The sequence below is a fragment of the Scaptodrosophila lebanonensis genome, unplaced genomic scaffold (assembly GCF_003285725.1).
Source record: "Scaptodrosophila lebanonensis strain 11010-0011.00,11010-0021.00 unplaced genomic scaffold, SlebRS2 tig00000092-arrow-pilon, whole genome shotgun sequence".
Lineage (NCBI taxonomy): Eukaryota > Metazoa > Arthropoda > Insecta > Diptera > Drosophilidae > Scaptodrosophila > Scaptodrosophila lebanonensis.
This window is the reverse complement of record NW_022060566.1, coordinates 5,346,070-5,362,358: the sequence shown is the minus strand read 5'-3', so window position 1 is coordinate 5,362,358 and position 16,289 is coordinate 5,346,070. Positions and strand designations below refer to the sequence as shown.

At 36.6% G+C, this 16,289-nt stretch overlaps 1 protein-coding gene across 2 annotated transcripts in view; it reads left to right on the top strand.

Moving 5' to 3' along the window:
- LOC115627198 (insulin-like growth factor 2 mRNA-binding protein 1) overlaps nt 1-16,289 on the top strand; it is a 52,501-nt gene that overhangs the window by 8,862 nt on the left and 27,350 nt on the right. For both annotated transcript variants that reach the window (XM_030522812.1, XM_030522814.1), the window contains one exon: nt 14,471-15,463. In XM_030522812.1, coding sequence (XP_030378672.1) covers nt 15,351-15,463 — 113 coding nt within the window. In that variant the 5' untranslated portion in view covers nt 14,471-15,350. The remainder of the gene's footprint in view (nt 1-14,470; nt 15,464-16,289) is intronic.

Here is a 16,289-nt window from a genome sequence, read left to right as displayed (position 1 = left end):
ATTAATGATTGTTGATCAGAGAGTAACAAATTCAATTCAATGCAGCAACAATTCCATCTATTTGTGTACATAACTATAAATAGGGTTTCACATTTAAGCACAGAACATCTCTGTGAGATATTATTATTATTATTATTATTATTATTCAATTATCGTGAATTCTTCTGGTTGGCAATTTGTTTTAAGCCATTGAATAAATATTCAATTATAATTGATTTAATTCAATAGAGTGATTCTCACTATATATTCTTCTTTATGGAGGAGATTAGAATATTCCTATTACCTTTCATCTCATCTTTCCATATCCAGACTTTCTAAATACGCTTATCATCTTTCTTCACCCTTTTCGTATTTCAATGGCGGTTTCATTACTAAGTCCATCTTCTCTAGCTTTTCGTTCAATTCCCATCAACCAACACTCAGGCATTTTAAATACACTTATCATCTTTATTGACCTACTCGATGTTTCATTATTAAAATCATTTTCGACAGTGTTGCTTACACAGCCAGGATATAAATATACAAGTATAGAGCAGTCTATGCCTTAACTCATCTCATCTAACTTTATAGTCTTACTTTCTTTATCTTAATACATAGTGCTATAATGAATGCTATAATTCACGCATGGTTCAATTTGGCAGACTTTCTAAATACAATGAGCATATATGATTTTTATAAGAATGCGACCTTTTCTTTTTTATCAGTATCCGTATGATGAGACGAGTCAATATAGCCAAGTCCGTCTGTATGACCGCAAGCATCTCGGAAAGTATAAGAGGTAGAATAATAAAGCTTGGTATTTATATTCCCCTAAGCAGCACAAGTTTCTGATTTTTCTTTTTACCACTCCCCCCAGTAATTTTTCCATAACACCATAGCCACATTTGGCAATATGAGAGTTAGTGCTTATGCCTCTAATTGGACGCGTTTCATGCCTTGCATTTGTTAATCCAATGCAATGCAATTTCGCCCCAAAAACTGGGAAAATTCATTGCCCTATAAATGAACTGGAATAGATGACGATCAGAACTTAACTTTCAAAAATGTGTCTGTTCAGTTTAACAATTTGAATTAGAAATTAAATTTTTGTTATTTCTACATTTAGGGTTGATTTACTTAAATTTAGAAAATCAATTTTTTCTGTGTAACAGAGGATATCTAATTAGGATTTTAAATAAATGTCTTACGAGGCCTTTTTCTAACATTTATTTAAATAGTTTTGTTAACATCCAAAAGTAATCATCACTTTTCTGTTTCAAAGCTTCAGTTCAGTTTCTTTTGAAAAGATGATTTGCTCGAGCAAATAAATTATTGTAGTGGGAGTGAAAAGCTATATTATTGGGGTCTTTGCAAGCTATAAAGCTTCACCGAATCTTTACAGAATACAGGCGGAAGGATGAATTTTTCATCGCCTAAAGTAGATATATGTCGAGAGCACTATAGATATGTTCATCCGTCTGTATGAACGCCTATATTTTGAAAACGGCTGAGCCCAGTGGGAAGAAAGTTGGTGAGACGACTCTCCTAGTCCCTATGTAGCTTAAGTTTATTTTATTTCCCCCCAATTCCTTCGCCGACTGCAGACTTTTGTTAATATTGCACACAATTCGGAATCGATGAAAAACGTAGCTTTGCATACGTAATTAATATTTTATAAATATAATGATAGAATAATCCTACTTTCTATTTGTCGCCATTTTGCTTGTTATGTTGTTTACAAACGAAATCGATTTTTAAGTGCCAACATTTGTTATTAAGAAGTAAATGCGCGAACAAATAAATTATGCTAATGAAGAGATTGGATGAGATTGTCCATTGTTTTTGTTGCAAATAGTACAAATATGTATGTTGCTATCAATTTGCAAATTGGTGCTGTTGTTGTTATTGTTGTTGTTGTGGTGCCTAATAGCCCATAGAGTAATAACTACAACAATAACAACAACAACGACAACAGCACACGCCCCTTTGGTCAAGCTTATAGGTCAAGCTTTTGTTGCTGACACTGTTGGTGGTGCTATAGATGTTGTTGTTGTTGTTGTTATTGTTGTTGTTACCTTTGATTCACTTGCTGCCACTTTAACCACCAACAAAGTGCACTCGACGGGCTTTTGTTGTTGCTCATGCCTCATGCCACATGCCTCATGCTGCCCTGCTGCCCTGCTGCTTGTTCTTCTCGCTCCGATGCAACCCTCTGGACAACAGACGCAGCCTCTGATAGCATGACGTTAACCCTTAACGTCAACTCGGTTGCTGCTGTTGGCATGAGCGATGAGAATGCACTTTTTGGTGTTGCGCTCCCTGGATGCGAAATTTATTGGCAAATGAAATCCGTTCGCCCCTAATTGGCTTGTGGGCAATGTTTTCTGCCCCTGCCCCTGTCCCTGTCCCTTGGCCCTGTTTTCTAGCGACTCTGCTCTAAACGATTTGCTACGAGCAACAACAATATGCAAGTACCGTGAAGGACCTGCAATTCTTATACTCGTTAGAGCGCGAAAACAATAATAATAATAATAATAATAATAATAATAATAATAATAATAATAATAATGTTAACGAGTGTTATACGATAATTTCAGTTCCCAGGAGCTCCCTATTCTCTACATAGCTACATACAAATATAATTAGGTTTGTATCTCCTCGTTCTGGTTTATTTTTCATAACTAATCGGCCCTACACATCAATCTGCTGAAGTTTAAAGACACGGTTTCTTTTGAAAGAAAATTAGGGCTAATGGTCGTTTGTGTAATCACGTTTTTTAGTCTTCACTTATATACTTGTATGTATAAAGGATCCCAAGTTTTAGCTATAAAAAAAAACATGAGGAAACAATCGATATAAACCTATTTGTTGGTTTTCTGGTTGGTTGTCTTATTCACAAGCAGACCAAGTTTAATTATAGCTCCAATAATATGAATCAAACATTAATTAATTAATTAAATGGTTTATGGAAGGCGGTTTGCAGGGGTATTCCAGAATTCGCGCGGGGGATTTATGTGCCATATTTCAAATATATATCTATGAATTTTGGATAATTGGATCATCTATTTAAACATTTTGGATCAATGCTTAGATGAAAGAATTATGCATTTCTTTTGCGATCGTGCAGAAAGCTTCGATTTGATTCTAAAAAACATAATTTTACAATTCTCTGCGCTACGTTAAAAAGCTTTGCTCAGAATACAAGTGATAAACGGATTCTTTCAAATCTCTTTCATTATAGCATGCTATACTACTAGTATACATATATTTATAGGATTATGCAATACGAAGTTGCTAAAAACACACTGCACTGGAAAAACACTTCTATAAAGTAAAATTACAGTTTATCATTAGGTTGTGGTATCTGTTGTTGATAGTAAGTGTTAATAGTGAGAAAGGTTTTCTAATTAAAAGAAATTCCTAATTCAATAACTTGATATATCAATAGAAAGACTGTTATTTTAGCATCAAATCTCTAACTACTTTCACTTTCCCGGCTTCACTTCTTCAAGTTCAAGAAATCAACTGAAGCTATGACAGTCTTCAGTCTTATAAACTTCATTCAAATCTTCCGAAAATGCTTCAAGAATATGGCATTGCATCTTCCATTCATTAATTTATTTATTACTTGTGCATTAAGCTGATCATCTCGAATGAAAAATTAGACATTTAATAGACCCATATTCTAATATTTCAATAATATTTTAATTTGATGGCATTACTACTACATTATTACTGCGACTCTGAGCCTGCATCAAGACTTTTCTTATTATTGCCATTTATATCGAAATGCTTTATAGTTCGCTTCTTCGAATTGATTTCGCATTTTTTGTTTTTTGAGTAGAATTGGAAAATTTCAGAATTAAGCCTTAGACGATTCTATTCTATTTATTTCTATCAAGACGATACGGCAACTTCCCTTCTTCGATTCTTGAATATAAAATTTAGATACTTAGCTCTCTCTCTCTCTCTGTCTCTATCGTCTGTTGGAATTAAATCTTTTCCAAATCATTCGATTGCATGCATTCTAATTTGGAAAAGAAGAACGTTTCCAACGATCCTTTACGAATGTTGCAAGGCGATGGCGTTGCATCTTCCTTTCATCATTTTTTAGCATTTATCTGCGATTGTTGAATTGCAAATTATTGTCGACTTTTGCGTTATTAGCATTTAATTGCAATTGCCTGGCATTATATTAGTAGAGTTGATGAAGACTAATTGAATTGCATGCGTTTGGGTTGTGTGCCTCGTCCATTCGGTTGGGCCAGCGTGCAACCCCATTTGCCGTCAGCCTCATCCTTGTACTACTCGTCCTCGTCCTCCTGCCAGTGGCTGGCAGTGGCTGGCTGCCTGGCGTCGTGTCTCTGCCGCCTATTAAACGTCAATTAATGTCACCTTCAACAACTGCAATTGCAATGCGATTGCGATTGCGATTGCTTCTTGTCCTCGCAACCCTCGATGTGCTCGCCTTCCTCGCCATCCTCGTCCTTGTCCTCTTCTTTAATGATTTGCTGCTGCAGCGCGTTGACGTTGACGTTGCCGTTGCCGTTGACTTTTGTTTTGATTGCGACGCGTGCGCCGGGGACAACCCTTTGGCCACAAACTAAACACACACACACACACACACATGAATATATGCAGTGAGGGAAGCGGCGGCGGTGGCTGAGGCTGAGACTGAGGCTGAGACTGAGGCTGAGGAAGGAACAAGGAAGCCAAAGTGAGTGCGAATGCGTGCAATAAAAAGGAAGCGAGGAGGAAAAAAAATTGCAAGTGGAAAAGGCAGGGCATGCAACAAGTGGCTTGCAACGCACTGTTGTGCATATTGCTGCGTTTTCTCTTCTTCTTTTTCTTCTTCTTGTTATGATGGTGGTGGTGGTTGTGGTGGTTGTGGCGGTTGTGGTGGTGGTGCCAGTGCCAGTGGTGATGGTGGTTGTGCTTGTATGTGCGTGCATTTTAATTGAGTGGCTTGTCATGGCTCGGCCTGGCATGGCATGGCATGGCAGTTGAAATCAATTGAAAGCGTTTGCGAGCTTAACCAGCTGGAAGCGAATCTATGCTGCCCTTTTCGCACTCAGAGTACTCTGTTATTTCATTGCCTTGGGATAGTTGTGTCCTTAAACAACCACACCTCCCCCCACCGCCTAACTGCATTTGCGTTAGTTATTGGAAAATCATTCGAAACACAAAGTTTCATATTTCATATTGTGCAAGTTTTGTTTGAAGGACTCACAAATGCGTTGAAGAACATACATACATACATACTTGTACACACAATATATTTATAGATAGATCCTTAGATCGAATTGTTGAGAAACTAATAATTAATATCTACTCAGTTGCGTTGAATTATGAAATATGAACTTGTGCGCTTTGGATGTGTTGGACTTGGACTTACACAAGTGATTTCTTCATATAGTATATATAAATCGACACTTTGATTTGCTGGAAAACCATTAATTGATTTCCTCTTAGTTGTGGCCAGTGGGAAGAACTTACGTATATTATTAATTTCCTGAGATACTCAATTTCGATTAGAAGATCTGTTCCTTAAAGTTCTTTAAAGTCTTAGTCTAAGTTGCATTAAACGGCCGATAAAGAACTTTTCATGAATTTCTTTCCCATTTCAATAGCAAGATCGATTTCAAGGACTCGCATACATTGAAATGTTAATTTTAAATTTAATTACGATTACTACGTTTACTGAATTGCTAAAGAAAACTATTAATGGACTCTTTTTCGGTGTCTCAATAATATTATTCGCTTGCCGAGAACCTATTCATAAATGCCTTCTCCATTTTGATAGTTTTATGTCCTGTTTTTGTTTAAGAACTGTTTCATAATTTCTCTCATAAAAGCTCTACTCTTGCTGTTGAAAAACTTGGCCAAACCATTTTCGCAGTCCTGCACTGAAAGCAGGGTGGTATATAAATAAATAAATAGTCTAGGCTATGTTCTTGTACCGATTTACAATGAATTAAAATTACCTGGGACAAATGTATTCTCCCAGTATTCCCGAAAGAGTTAAGGGTTTAAAGCGCTCTTTGGATTGGTAGCAGCACCATTGATGCCAAATGCCTGTTATTAATTTTCTTATTATTAATTAATTTATCTAAAAACATTCTCAGTATAGACAGAGATTTAATTTTGCGTCAAAATCTTGAATCGGCTTATTGTTAATTTATCTGGAGACCGTAGAAAACTAAAGGCCATATTTGATTCGATGGCTGAACTAAAAACTTCATTCAAATAGGTGTTAAGAACTGACAATTCTATTATGTATGTTGACTTCTATAAATAATTTGTGATAATCTTTTAATCTTTTGAAAATAATTATTATTATTTTTTTATCCGTCTGTTCTAAAACTAAAGTACGGCTATAGCCTATAGCTGAAAAGCTGATATTGTGTCGCAAGTTTCATTGCATTTTCACAAATAAAGTTGAGATTTTATAAAATTTGCACTCCAAAGTGGGGAAAGGGACTCCAACGTGTTTGTATGGCAAATCGCCATTTTTTCATCCTATTGACTTTAAACATTATTTGTGTTCCTTGGAGTATTTCAGCAAGAAAACGAGAAAGGATTTTTGAAATTTTTCTTTGAGCTTGAATTAATGGAAAATGAAGGGGCAATAGTTGGCCAACGCACAGAGGCACACTTCAGCTAGAAAGCTAGAAAATTTGGACAACGTGTGTCCTTCTACTAAGAAACGGTTTTGATGAATTCGAGCTCGGAAAGGGGGGAAATTGGCATTTGTACATTCGATAGACTTCAAACTTGGTTTGTTCACTTCAGGAAAAAATGCAGACCATTTGTATAATATTAAATTCTTTTAGCATTCTTTTTTGCTGCAACTATCAAAAATAATGATTGAACATCCTGTAAAGCATAAAATGGAAAAGGCAAAGAGAGAAAACGAAGAAATTCCATTTTAAAATTTATATTTTTTTATGAGTTACATGGTGTGGCAAGAATATGCGGAACGTGCGGGGCTATGTTTGCATAATCCATTGTTCGTCCTTAGTATTGACGTTGATTGGAGATGAACCATATATTATAATGGAATATAGTTAATTGTATATACATACATATCTCTATTTTGAAAACTAGGCACTCCAAAAATTGCATAATTTAGGCACTTCCTGATTATTATTATTGTTATTATGATTGAGCTGCGCTGTAAACTGTTGGCCATCCTTCTGAATTTGATGAATTCCTCATTTCTTGGACTCTGTCGCGAAAGTGCAAGTGAAAGTGCCAAACGGCCAATATGAACACTTTCTTTCGCCCCAAACGAAGGGGAGTGGGACTGCATTTTGACATTTTACGTTTGCCCGCCATATGCCGCAGCAGCAGCAAGAATTGCCAAATATCAATACATACACACGCAATACATGCATACAATATTTATGTATGTGTGTGTGTGTGTGTACATACATGTATTTGGGAATTATATTTGTGTGTACATAAATATCTATCAATACCCAAAGCTCTTCACTCAGGGCAGGCGTTTTTCAATAGTTGTTGCTGTTGTTGGCGTTGTTGTTGTTGTTGCCGTTGCCATTGCCATGGCCGCTGTCTCAGTTGCAGTCGCTGCTACTGCCGCTGCCGCTGCCGCTTTTGGCGTCGCTGCCATCAGCATTGCCTGGCGGCCGGTCTTAGTTTTGTTCGTCGTCCTCTCATTTCATTTCGGTTTCATTTTTGGCTCCTTTTTGCGCTTTTTTCTAAGAAAAACATTAAAAAAAAAAAACAACCAACAGCTTTCGTTTGTGTATCTGTTTGCATGTGTGTGTGTTTGTGTAAGCCTCGGCTTGCGTTCGCAGTTCACTTCCTTTGCTGCTTCCTTCTTCCTTTCGCGTGAAGGCGCCGCTGCCGCCACCGTCGTTTGTTCGTTCGTTCTTTTTTTGTGTGTTTTTTGGCAACGCCAGCGTCGACGCCGGCAGCGGCGTTGACAGCGTCGTCGTTGCCCTTGTCCTTAACTTTTTGCCATTGCCTTGTCAACATATTATCCTGCCAGCCAGCTCTCTCACTCGCACACCACTTCATCCATCCTGCTCCGCGCTACCAAAACGCGCGCGCGTTTTCGGGAGCCACTCGGAGCGGACCGCGCGTCAACCGACGAGCGTCGTTGAGTGCAAAGCTTTTGGGAGCAGAGAGGGGTCGCGGCAGCGAAAGGGGGCGAGCAATGCACACAACAGTTGTTAGAAGAGAGGCGGCGCGCCGAGCAGCCGATCGTAGAATCTTTGGGGGGAAATAAAAAAAGTTTGCAATTACAGTGCGGCAAAAACTAAAATCCACATTTTATTTCTAATAACTAGTACTAGTCTAGAATTAGAACTAGCTAGAGAGATTATAGCTTGAGTGCAGGAATATTTTGTACATTTGATGAATTCCTTAAGCGATTTTATGTATATAAGTGCTTTTTCTCAGGAACTTTATGGTTAGTTTTAGGTTGGGAGGACTTGTGTTTATTTTTGTGGGCACAATGGACAGTACTCGTCAAAGTTTTTATTTAAATGATATGAATTAAGTTGAATACTTGTGCTTTAGTTCAGTCTCGATAGTTCCTTACAAATATTTACGATAATTTGGTTTTTGTGGAGTTTAATTATCTTGCTCCAATTGGTTTTTGTAGTTTTGAGAAGTCGATAATAGTCGTGTGTTGGTTTTTATAATGTTTGTTGATAGCATTTGTGTTGTTTGCGCTGATTAGTGAGAATTTATAAATGCGATTTGGCAAGATCAGTGCCTTGAATGCATATACATATGCTAAAATTGGTTCGGATAACGCATGAATAGATTTGGGATAGAATCAGAATAAAAGCTGCAGCTATCTACCTCCTTTATTTTTAAGAAAGTTACCCCGATTCTTGGTCAAGTTTTCTCAATTTACTAAATTTCAATAAAATGCTTGGCAGGGAAAGCAAACTGAATATGATAAAAATAGCTGAAAAGGCATTCAATTACAGACTTGTTAGAGCCTTACAAATAAAACAGTTTCCTTTGCATAACTGACATTATTTGGGACCAGCAAATTAACTTGAAGTATCACGATCTCACAACAAATTTAACAATAGCCTAAATATACAATTAAATATATCGACTCTACATTACTCGATCTTTTATGAAGTATGCTAAACTGGATTCGGAGCGAACTATTGCCAGCCTCAAGAAACTTCAGACACCAATACTATGAAAGCCATAAGGCACCCACAGACCACAATCCAGAAAACACTCTTTGAAAAGCTTTCGATTTTAATTCAAATGAGATATTCAAAGAATTGTTCATTTATAAATTTATTTATTTATAAATATCTTCAAAGCAATTAAAACTACAGGTAAACATACAACTATATGTATATGTGGCTAATTAAATATTATAGAGCTGTTATGCTTTTAGAATTAGAGCCATACTCAGCACTGAATTCCCGAAAATTAAATTGATCTGACTTCCCAGTTACACTACCACTAATATATAGTATAGTCCCAACTACAACCCTAGAGACATTACATCATTCTGGTACAAGCAATCAAATCAGAAAGTAAACTCTGAGAATCTGATCGATCCGATCATGCAGAAAATCCGTCAATTCCTTTCCAACCACAGTTGAAGACAGCTATTCTGCTAGAATAGAATACCTTCAATTTATAAATAACACTCATCCAAATAGTTATCAGTTTTTAATCCATCTATCTAAGCTGATATATATCAGTTTTAATTTATTGTGGCATATTCAAGGCTTATGTACTCTACATACTTACTATACATGTAAATACTATATAATTTATAAATATTTAAAAACTTGTATAAGTTCGTTTAGTATTAAGTTAGGTTTAAATCATTAAGCTTTATGGGGTTTTTTTTTTTTTTTGTTTCATTTTTCCCGCTTTACACTGTCGATTGTTGTTAACCATTTTTATTTCTTCATTTTGCTTAATTAAGTAGAAAATGCTAAGCTGCCTGAACTCTTAACATTAAAATATCCTTACCTCACTTGTTAATTCATAATGTTTTTAAGAAATGTTTGTTAGAAAAGCTTACTATTATGCCAACTTCGACATAGGGTTTTCCTTCCAATATCACAAATTTAATGGGACTAAGAGAGGGACAATCTGTAGTGCCTGTTTTATTTCGCACACTACCCCCAAAGTTATTCTTTTGAAAAGGCAAGACCTTTTACATTGATAGTAAAAATATAACTCCCAATTTGAATAAGATTTAAAATCAGCAGAGAAAAGAAATGTATTTCTATACGTTTCTATACCCTATAATGAATGGGTGCAAGGGCATACTAGTTTAGAGACATATTGTTTTTAATGCCTTTAAACATTGTATAGAAATAAGTTGCAGTTGGTCTGTTAAAACCTTTAAAAAATTTCAACGAAAGCGAAAAGATAGTTTTTAATGCTGCTTTATACGTCTAATAGCAACTGGTGGGTTAAGTTTTTAAAAAACTTCTATAAAATTACATAGAAATTGTTTTAAAAAAAAACAACTATGTACTTACTAAGTTAGCAATGAAATCCTCCTTAATTAGTGTGCCTTTCATAAATTTTATTTTAGTCTATAAGCCTTATGTTAATTGGCTGATTAAAGCACATTGTAATAATTTGTATTTGTAATAATAAATATTAAGTCATAATTTTTGTTGTAATTAGCTTTTAAAAATTATTTGACTAATAATAAACAGCCATGCTAAGCACTTTAAAAGGTGTATACATATGTATGTATATACTGAGTGTCGAAATTAGAGTCGTAACATTTATATTAAATAACATTTGATAATTTGAAAGAATTCATTTTGGCGCACCAATCAAAGAAAAATGTTAAACAAAGTCACTCCACTCCCCAGCCCACTCGTTCGTTTGTTCGCGCTCAAAGCCCATTCCACTCAGCTAAGCCAAAAACAAGACAAACAAACACACACACACTCACGTGTACATACAATATGCACACACGAGCAATCGTTAAATTTTGGGCAAAAATGTGACACACACATACAAGCATACACATATGCTGATACAAAAACATCGCTTGGCTTTGCTATTGCTCTGTTGTTGTTTTAGCCTTTGCTCGGCCGACGCGACGCTGTCGGTGCCGCTGCTGCTGCCGCGTTTGTTGCTGCTGCTACTCTGAGCTGCGCATAGGAATTTCGGCTAAAGTGCCGTCGGCGTCGGGCGACGCATTGTTGGTTGCCACTGCTTGCTGATTGCCGAAATTTTTTGAGTGGAACAAGCGCTGCCGCTGCCTGCGTTAACGCTGCCACTGCCACAGCCGTCGTTGTCGTCGCCGTCGTCGCTGCGCATCGTCGCAACATTTTTCAGCAGTCGCCGTTTAGTGTCTAAAAACGTTCCTAACCGTAAGCAACGCAGCGTCGTGAACTCAGCTCTTGCGTATTAATGCCAGAAAAATATTCAACAAAAAGAAAATCATTAATATTATACGCATAGCAATTTTTTGTTCTGTTCTGTTTTTTTTTTGGCAAATATAGTTGAAGTTTTTATTACAACAACAACAAGATGACGGCGTGCTCTTTCGCGAAAATGTTCAAGCACAGTGCCGCGCGTTGTCGTTAGAAAAAAATTTTCACGTGCGCGTTTTTCGTCGACGTCGCGTCGCCTGCAAATAATTAGAATATCCCAACAATAACAACAAACTACAAATATAGTTTTTATTTTCAGCCGATTCCTAAAGCTATTTTGTTGCTATTATTGCTGTTGCTCTTTTTCGTGGCATATTTCTGACTTAATTCGTTACCTTTTTCTACATTATTAGTTGTGTGTATGCATGTGTGTGTGTGTGCACTGTGTGTTGGCATGTGTGTGTGCACTGTGTGTTGGCATGTGTGAGTGTGTGTGTGTGTGCACTCGTTTGCCGACGCAACTTCACTGTTTTTTTTCCTCTTTTCTTTGTGTTTTTACAACACTCAAAGAAAGAAAAAACGGCAGCAACAACAAAAATTATGGCAGCAACATATTTCGGCGTAATTCATTATTGTAGTTTATTAAATGTTTTTTCATTCCATTCTATATGGTTTGTTGCTATTTTTAAACATTCTAAGCAAACGCGTGCCACGGTTGAGTCTAAAACCAATAATGGAAATAAAATCAAACACAATTAACTAAAAACAAACACGAAAGAAAATTGAAGAATTTCCGCTGTGCCACTTTTTTTTCTGTGCTTTTTAATCCCAGAAGGACATTCGAAATTTTTACATATTTTTTTAAATTTCTTGAATAAAGCCAACAAGCAACAACAACGAAGAAAACAATGTTGCAGTAATCAACCAATTAAAGTGTGTAGTGAAGTCATATACAGGGTGTCCCATTTTTTGACGTATCCTTGGCGAGCCTCATTGAAGCAATAGCCGATAGAGAGTAACAACAACACACTCTGAACATCTTGCGTAAAACCTTCTCTTCAACAAGCTCCAAAAATACAGGACATCCCTATCTGAATTATTGCAACAAGTTGTTGGGCGGCTGGCCTGTATCGGCATTACTTTTTGCGAACAAATCTGCTTCAATTCTCGCATAGAAATTTCCATTATTTTGAGAGTAGTTGGGAGGGGTAAATAAATAAGTGTTTGGGTTTCGAGCTTCTTCCTAACATCTTGAAATCGAAGTACGAAATGTGTTTCCTACATCGATTCAAGTTCTTGTTATATCTTGAAATTTAAAAAGCGTTAAATTACAATTAAGCGCGCTGTGCAAAGTCAAATAAAATAAATATACAAAAAAATACAACAACAACAAATTGTACAAAATCAAAACAGCAAAAGAAACGACATTTTTTTAAGGCACTCTCTGACATCATCTGCGAAACGTAGCGCGGCGCGGTGCTGAGCAAATTTACAACAACAACAAAGCAACAGCAGCAGTATAGCAGCAGCAACAAATAACGAATATTAAAAAAAAAAAAAAAAAAGTAAGCAATTTTTTAAAATGTTGGGAAAAATAAAAATTGTGCAAATATTTATTGGCCCTAGATTTTTTGTGATGCGCAACATTTCCCCATTTTTGGGCACATTTTATAATACATACATAAATACAAACATACATATGTGCCATATGCGAATTTTCTATTTTGCTTTGCTTCGCCTTGCCTTACCCACACACGCATGCTTATTCACCACACAAAAACACACAAAAATGCCAACAACAAAAACAATTCCCAATTTCAACACCAACACACGCCAGCACATGGGGCCCCAAGATCAAAGTCAACACTCACTCACACACACATGACAGTGGGGAGCAACGAGTGAGCAAGTCGTGAGTGTAAATTGGCGATTTCTAATGCGTTCCGTACGCTCACGCGTCGCAGTTGGAGCGCGCCCACTCTACAGCGACTGCGGCTTCGCGCTCACTCACTGGTTCGGTGACGAAAGCAATATGCATATACCCGTATGTCTGTATTAGAGATGGGCATGAGTCGTGTTTTTTTATTCGTAGCCCATTATGGCACTGATTGATTCGAAAGAATTGAAATTGAAAGAAAACCCCTAATAATTATTTGAGAAAACTTTTTTTTGTGGATATGTAATTTTTCGGTTAAAAGCAGTCATGTTTTAAAAGCTGAACATGGAATCAAATTAATTATGAATTAATAGTTGAAAATGGACAATGAGTTCGATGATTCCGCCCGTTTGTTCTAATTTTTAAAGATACAATTTTTTTTTCATTCATAAATGGATATTTTTACCCCAAACAATGAATTTATGGTGGCATTGCTATTTAAGCAAAATGTACATTTGATTTTCCTCTTTTATGCGTACACGTGAGTGCTTATGTCCATTTGGTCCCCAGGCCCCCATCTCTAGTCAGTGTGCTTAAGTGTACATATGTGTTTATGTGCTTATTACTGGTTGGCAACGCATTGGCCGGCGAATGGCGATCGTTGCAACAGCTGTTGCTGCACATACCATGCATACACCCACCCACCCACAGAGAGGGTGGCGACGAGTCGTGATTTGCCGCTTAACCGTTTAACGGGGAATTTGAATAATGTGTGACGTTTTCTCACGCTGCCGCCGGCCCTTAAGCAGTCGCTGTGCTGCTTCTTTTGTTATATTTGTGTGGGACACGAAAGTGTGTGTGTGTGTGTGTGTGTGCGTCTGTGTTGCTATGTGGCCTTGCCAGTCAGTCTGTCCGCCACATTTTATTCTCGCCTTTTATTTTTTGTGTGCTAATAATTAAAAAATGCGAAAACGTAACGCGAAATAGAATATGAAAATTGTTTAAATAAATATGTGCACATTGTAGAGGGGGGGCCTGATGATAATGTGAGATGGGTTGGTTAGGTTAGGTGTTAGGTAGGCAGAGCAAGAAAATATGTTGCAGGGATTTGTGCAATTAACCCATTATGAGTTTTGAGATGTGATTTGATGGCTTATGGTCAATAATTTGGAAAGCTTTCTTCCTACCATTGAAAAGCGATTATATTATCGCAATTAAATTAAATTAAAATTTCGTTCTTTCTGTTTCATTTTAGGTTTACTTTTTGGCCAAATTGACACTGAAAACATTTCGTTTCGATTCAGACAGCATTTTAACGCATCTCAATATATAATAATATATCAACAGTCTAGACGAAACGAATAATCAAAGTTTCGATAAAGCCACACAATTTTAACATAATAACAACAAGAACAACAACAAAACAAAAACAACGAAGCCAAGCAAAATCAAATCGCAGGAGCCGTCAGTCCGGAAAAATAAAAATCAAAGCAAAATAAAACGAAAAGCATGCATAAGCAGTAAAACATTTTCGGCTTCACGCTAACCGCTAAATTTTTGCAACAGGGCCCCAAAAAACAAAAATCAAATCTTTCAACAAAATCACCCAAGACGACACCAAACCAAGTCAAATCAAGTCAAGCCAAGCAGAGCCGAACACGGCCAAAGGACATGAGTCAAAATTGAACTGAACTGAACGCCAAAATTCTGCAGCAAAAGCGAAAAACTTTTTTGAAGCATTCCAAAAAACAAAAACAAAACATAAAACAAACGCAACCATAACAGCAAAATCAACCAGCTCTTTAAATTAAACCAAGTTTTTTAAACAAAACAAACGCAGAAATAACAACAAAATACTTTTTCGAAACTCTCTGAAACCGAAATTTAGAAGTGTATTCAAAAAGGAGAAGTAAGAATATTAATAAGTGGTTAACAAAATAACAACAAAAACATAGCGCAACAGAATTTGTTTGATTTTTTCTTTCGCACAAAATCAAACCGAACGCGTGCCCCAAAACAGTCCGAACACAATTATTTTGAGCGCGTCACACAGTCGTCCCAATAAAAACCAACAAACCACAACAATAACAACCACAATCAAAACAACAACCACAGCAAGCAACAACAGTCTAAAGATGGCGTCCGAATTGGATCAATTTGCTGACTTGGAATTATCGAAAGAGGATCGTGAACAAATTTTTGATCCGCCACTGGATCGACAGCAACTGGAAGGTGCTGGCACCTCAAGGTATTTATTGCATCCATCCATTAATATATATAAAAAGAACAAGAAACGAAAAATGAAAAAACAAGAAGAGAAAAAGATATATGTTCTACCCACCCACCCACTACTACTACCACCACCTCAGTAACCTATAAAAAAACCTTTATTTACGTATGACATTTATCATTATTTTCACATACTGTGTTCCACCACACACATTATTATACCTATTCTACGAGTATACATATATATCTTTATATAGTAGTAGCTACATAAATATAGCTTATATATAGTAGTATCTCGATCACCTCTCTCTGTATGTCTGTGTAACTAACTGTTGTGCTGCTAAAAGAAACTCATCTAAGCTTATATAGCCGCTAACCCAAACCTTAATCGTTACGATTCTCTGACCATATATTCTCACCATATATTCTAAGTTCTTCATGCATCTAAAATGAACTAAACGTTTTTGCGATACTTTTCCTTTTGTCGATCCCCAAAACCGATAATGGTAATGTGGTATCAGGGGGTTTGATTATCATTCCTTAACTCCAATTGAAAATAAGTCTAATCAGTGGGGGACTAGAATGCTTATGAAGTCCACAGATCTTAAATAAAACCAAATTAGAAATGCATTAAAACAATTAATATTAGCAATTCCTTAAGCTCAACTCGTAAGAAACGACCAGAGCTATAATTTCTTTAGATCCAATTGGATCGCATCTATTATATTGGAAAGTAGTGACCAGTTAGCGATCGTAGAGATTAGAAGTAGTTCCGATCGATGAGGGGCCCACCCACTGAACGTATTTCGAGAGCAACAACCACAATTGCTAATTGGCTCAATGGC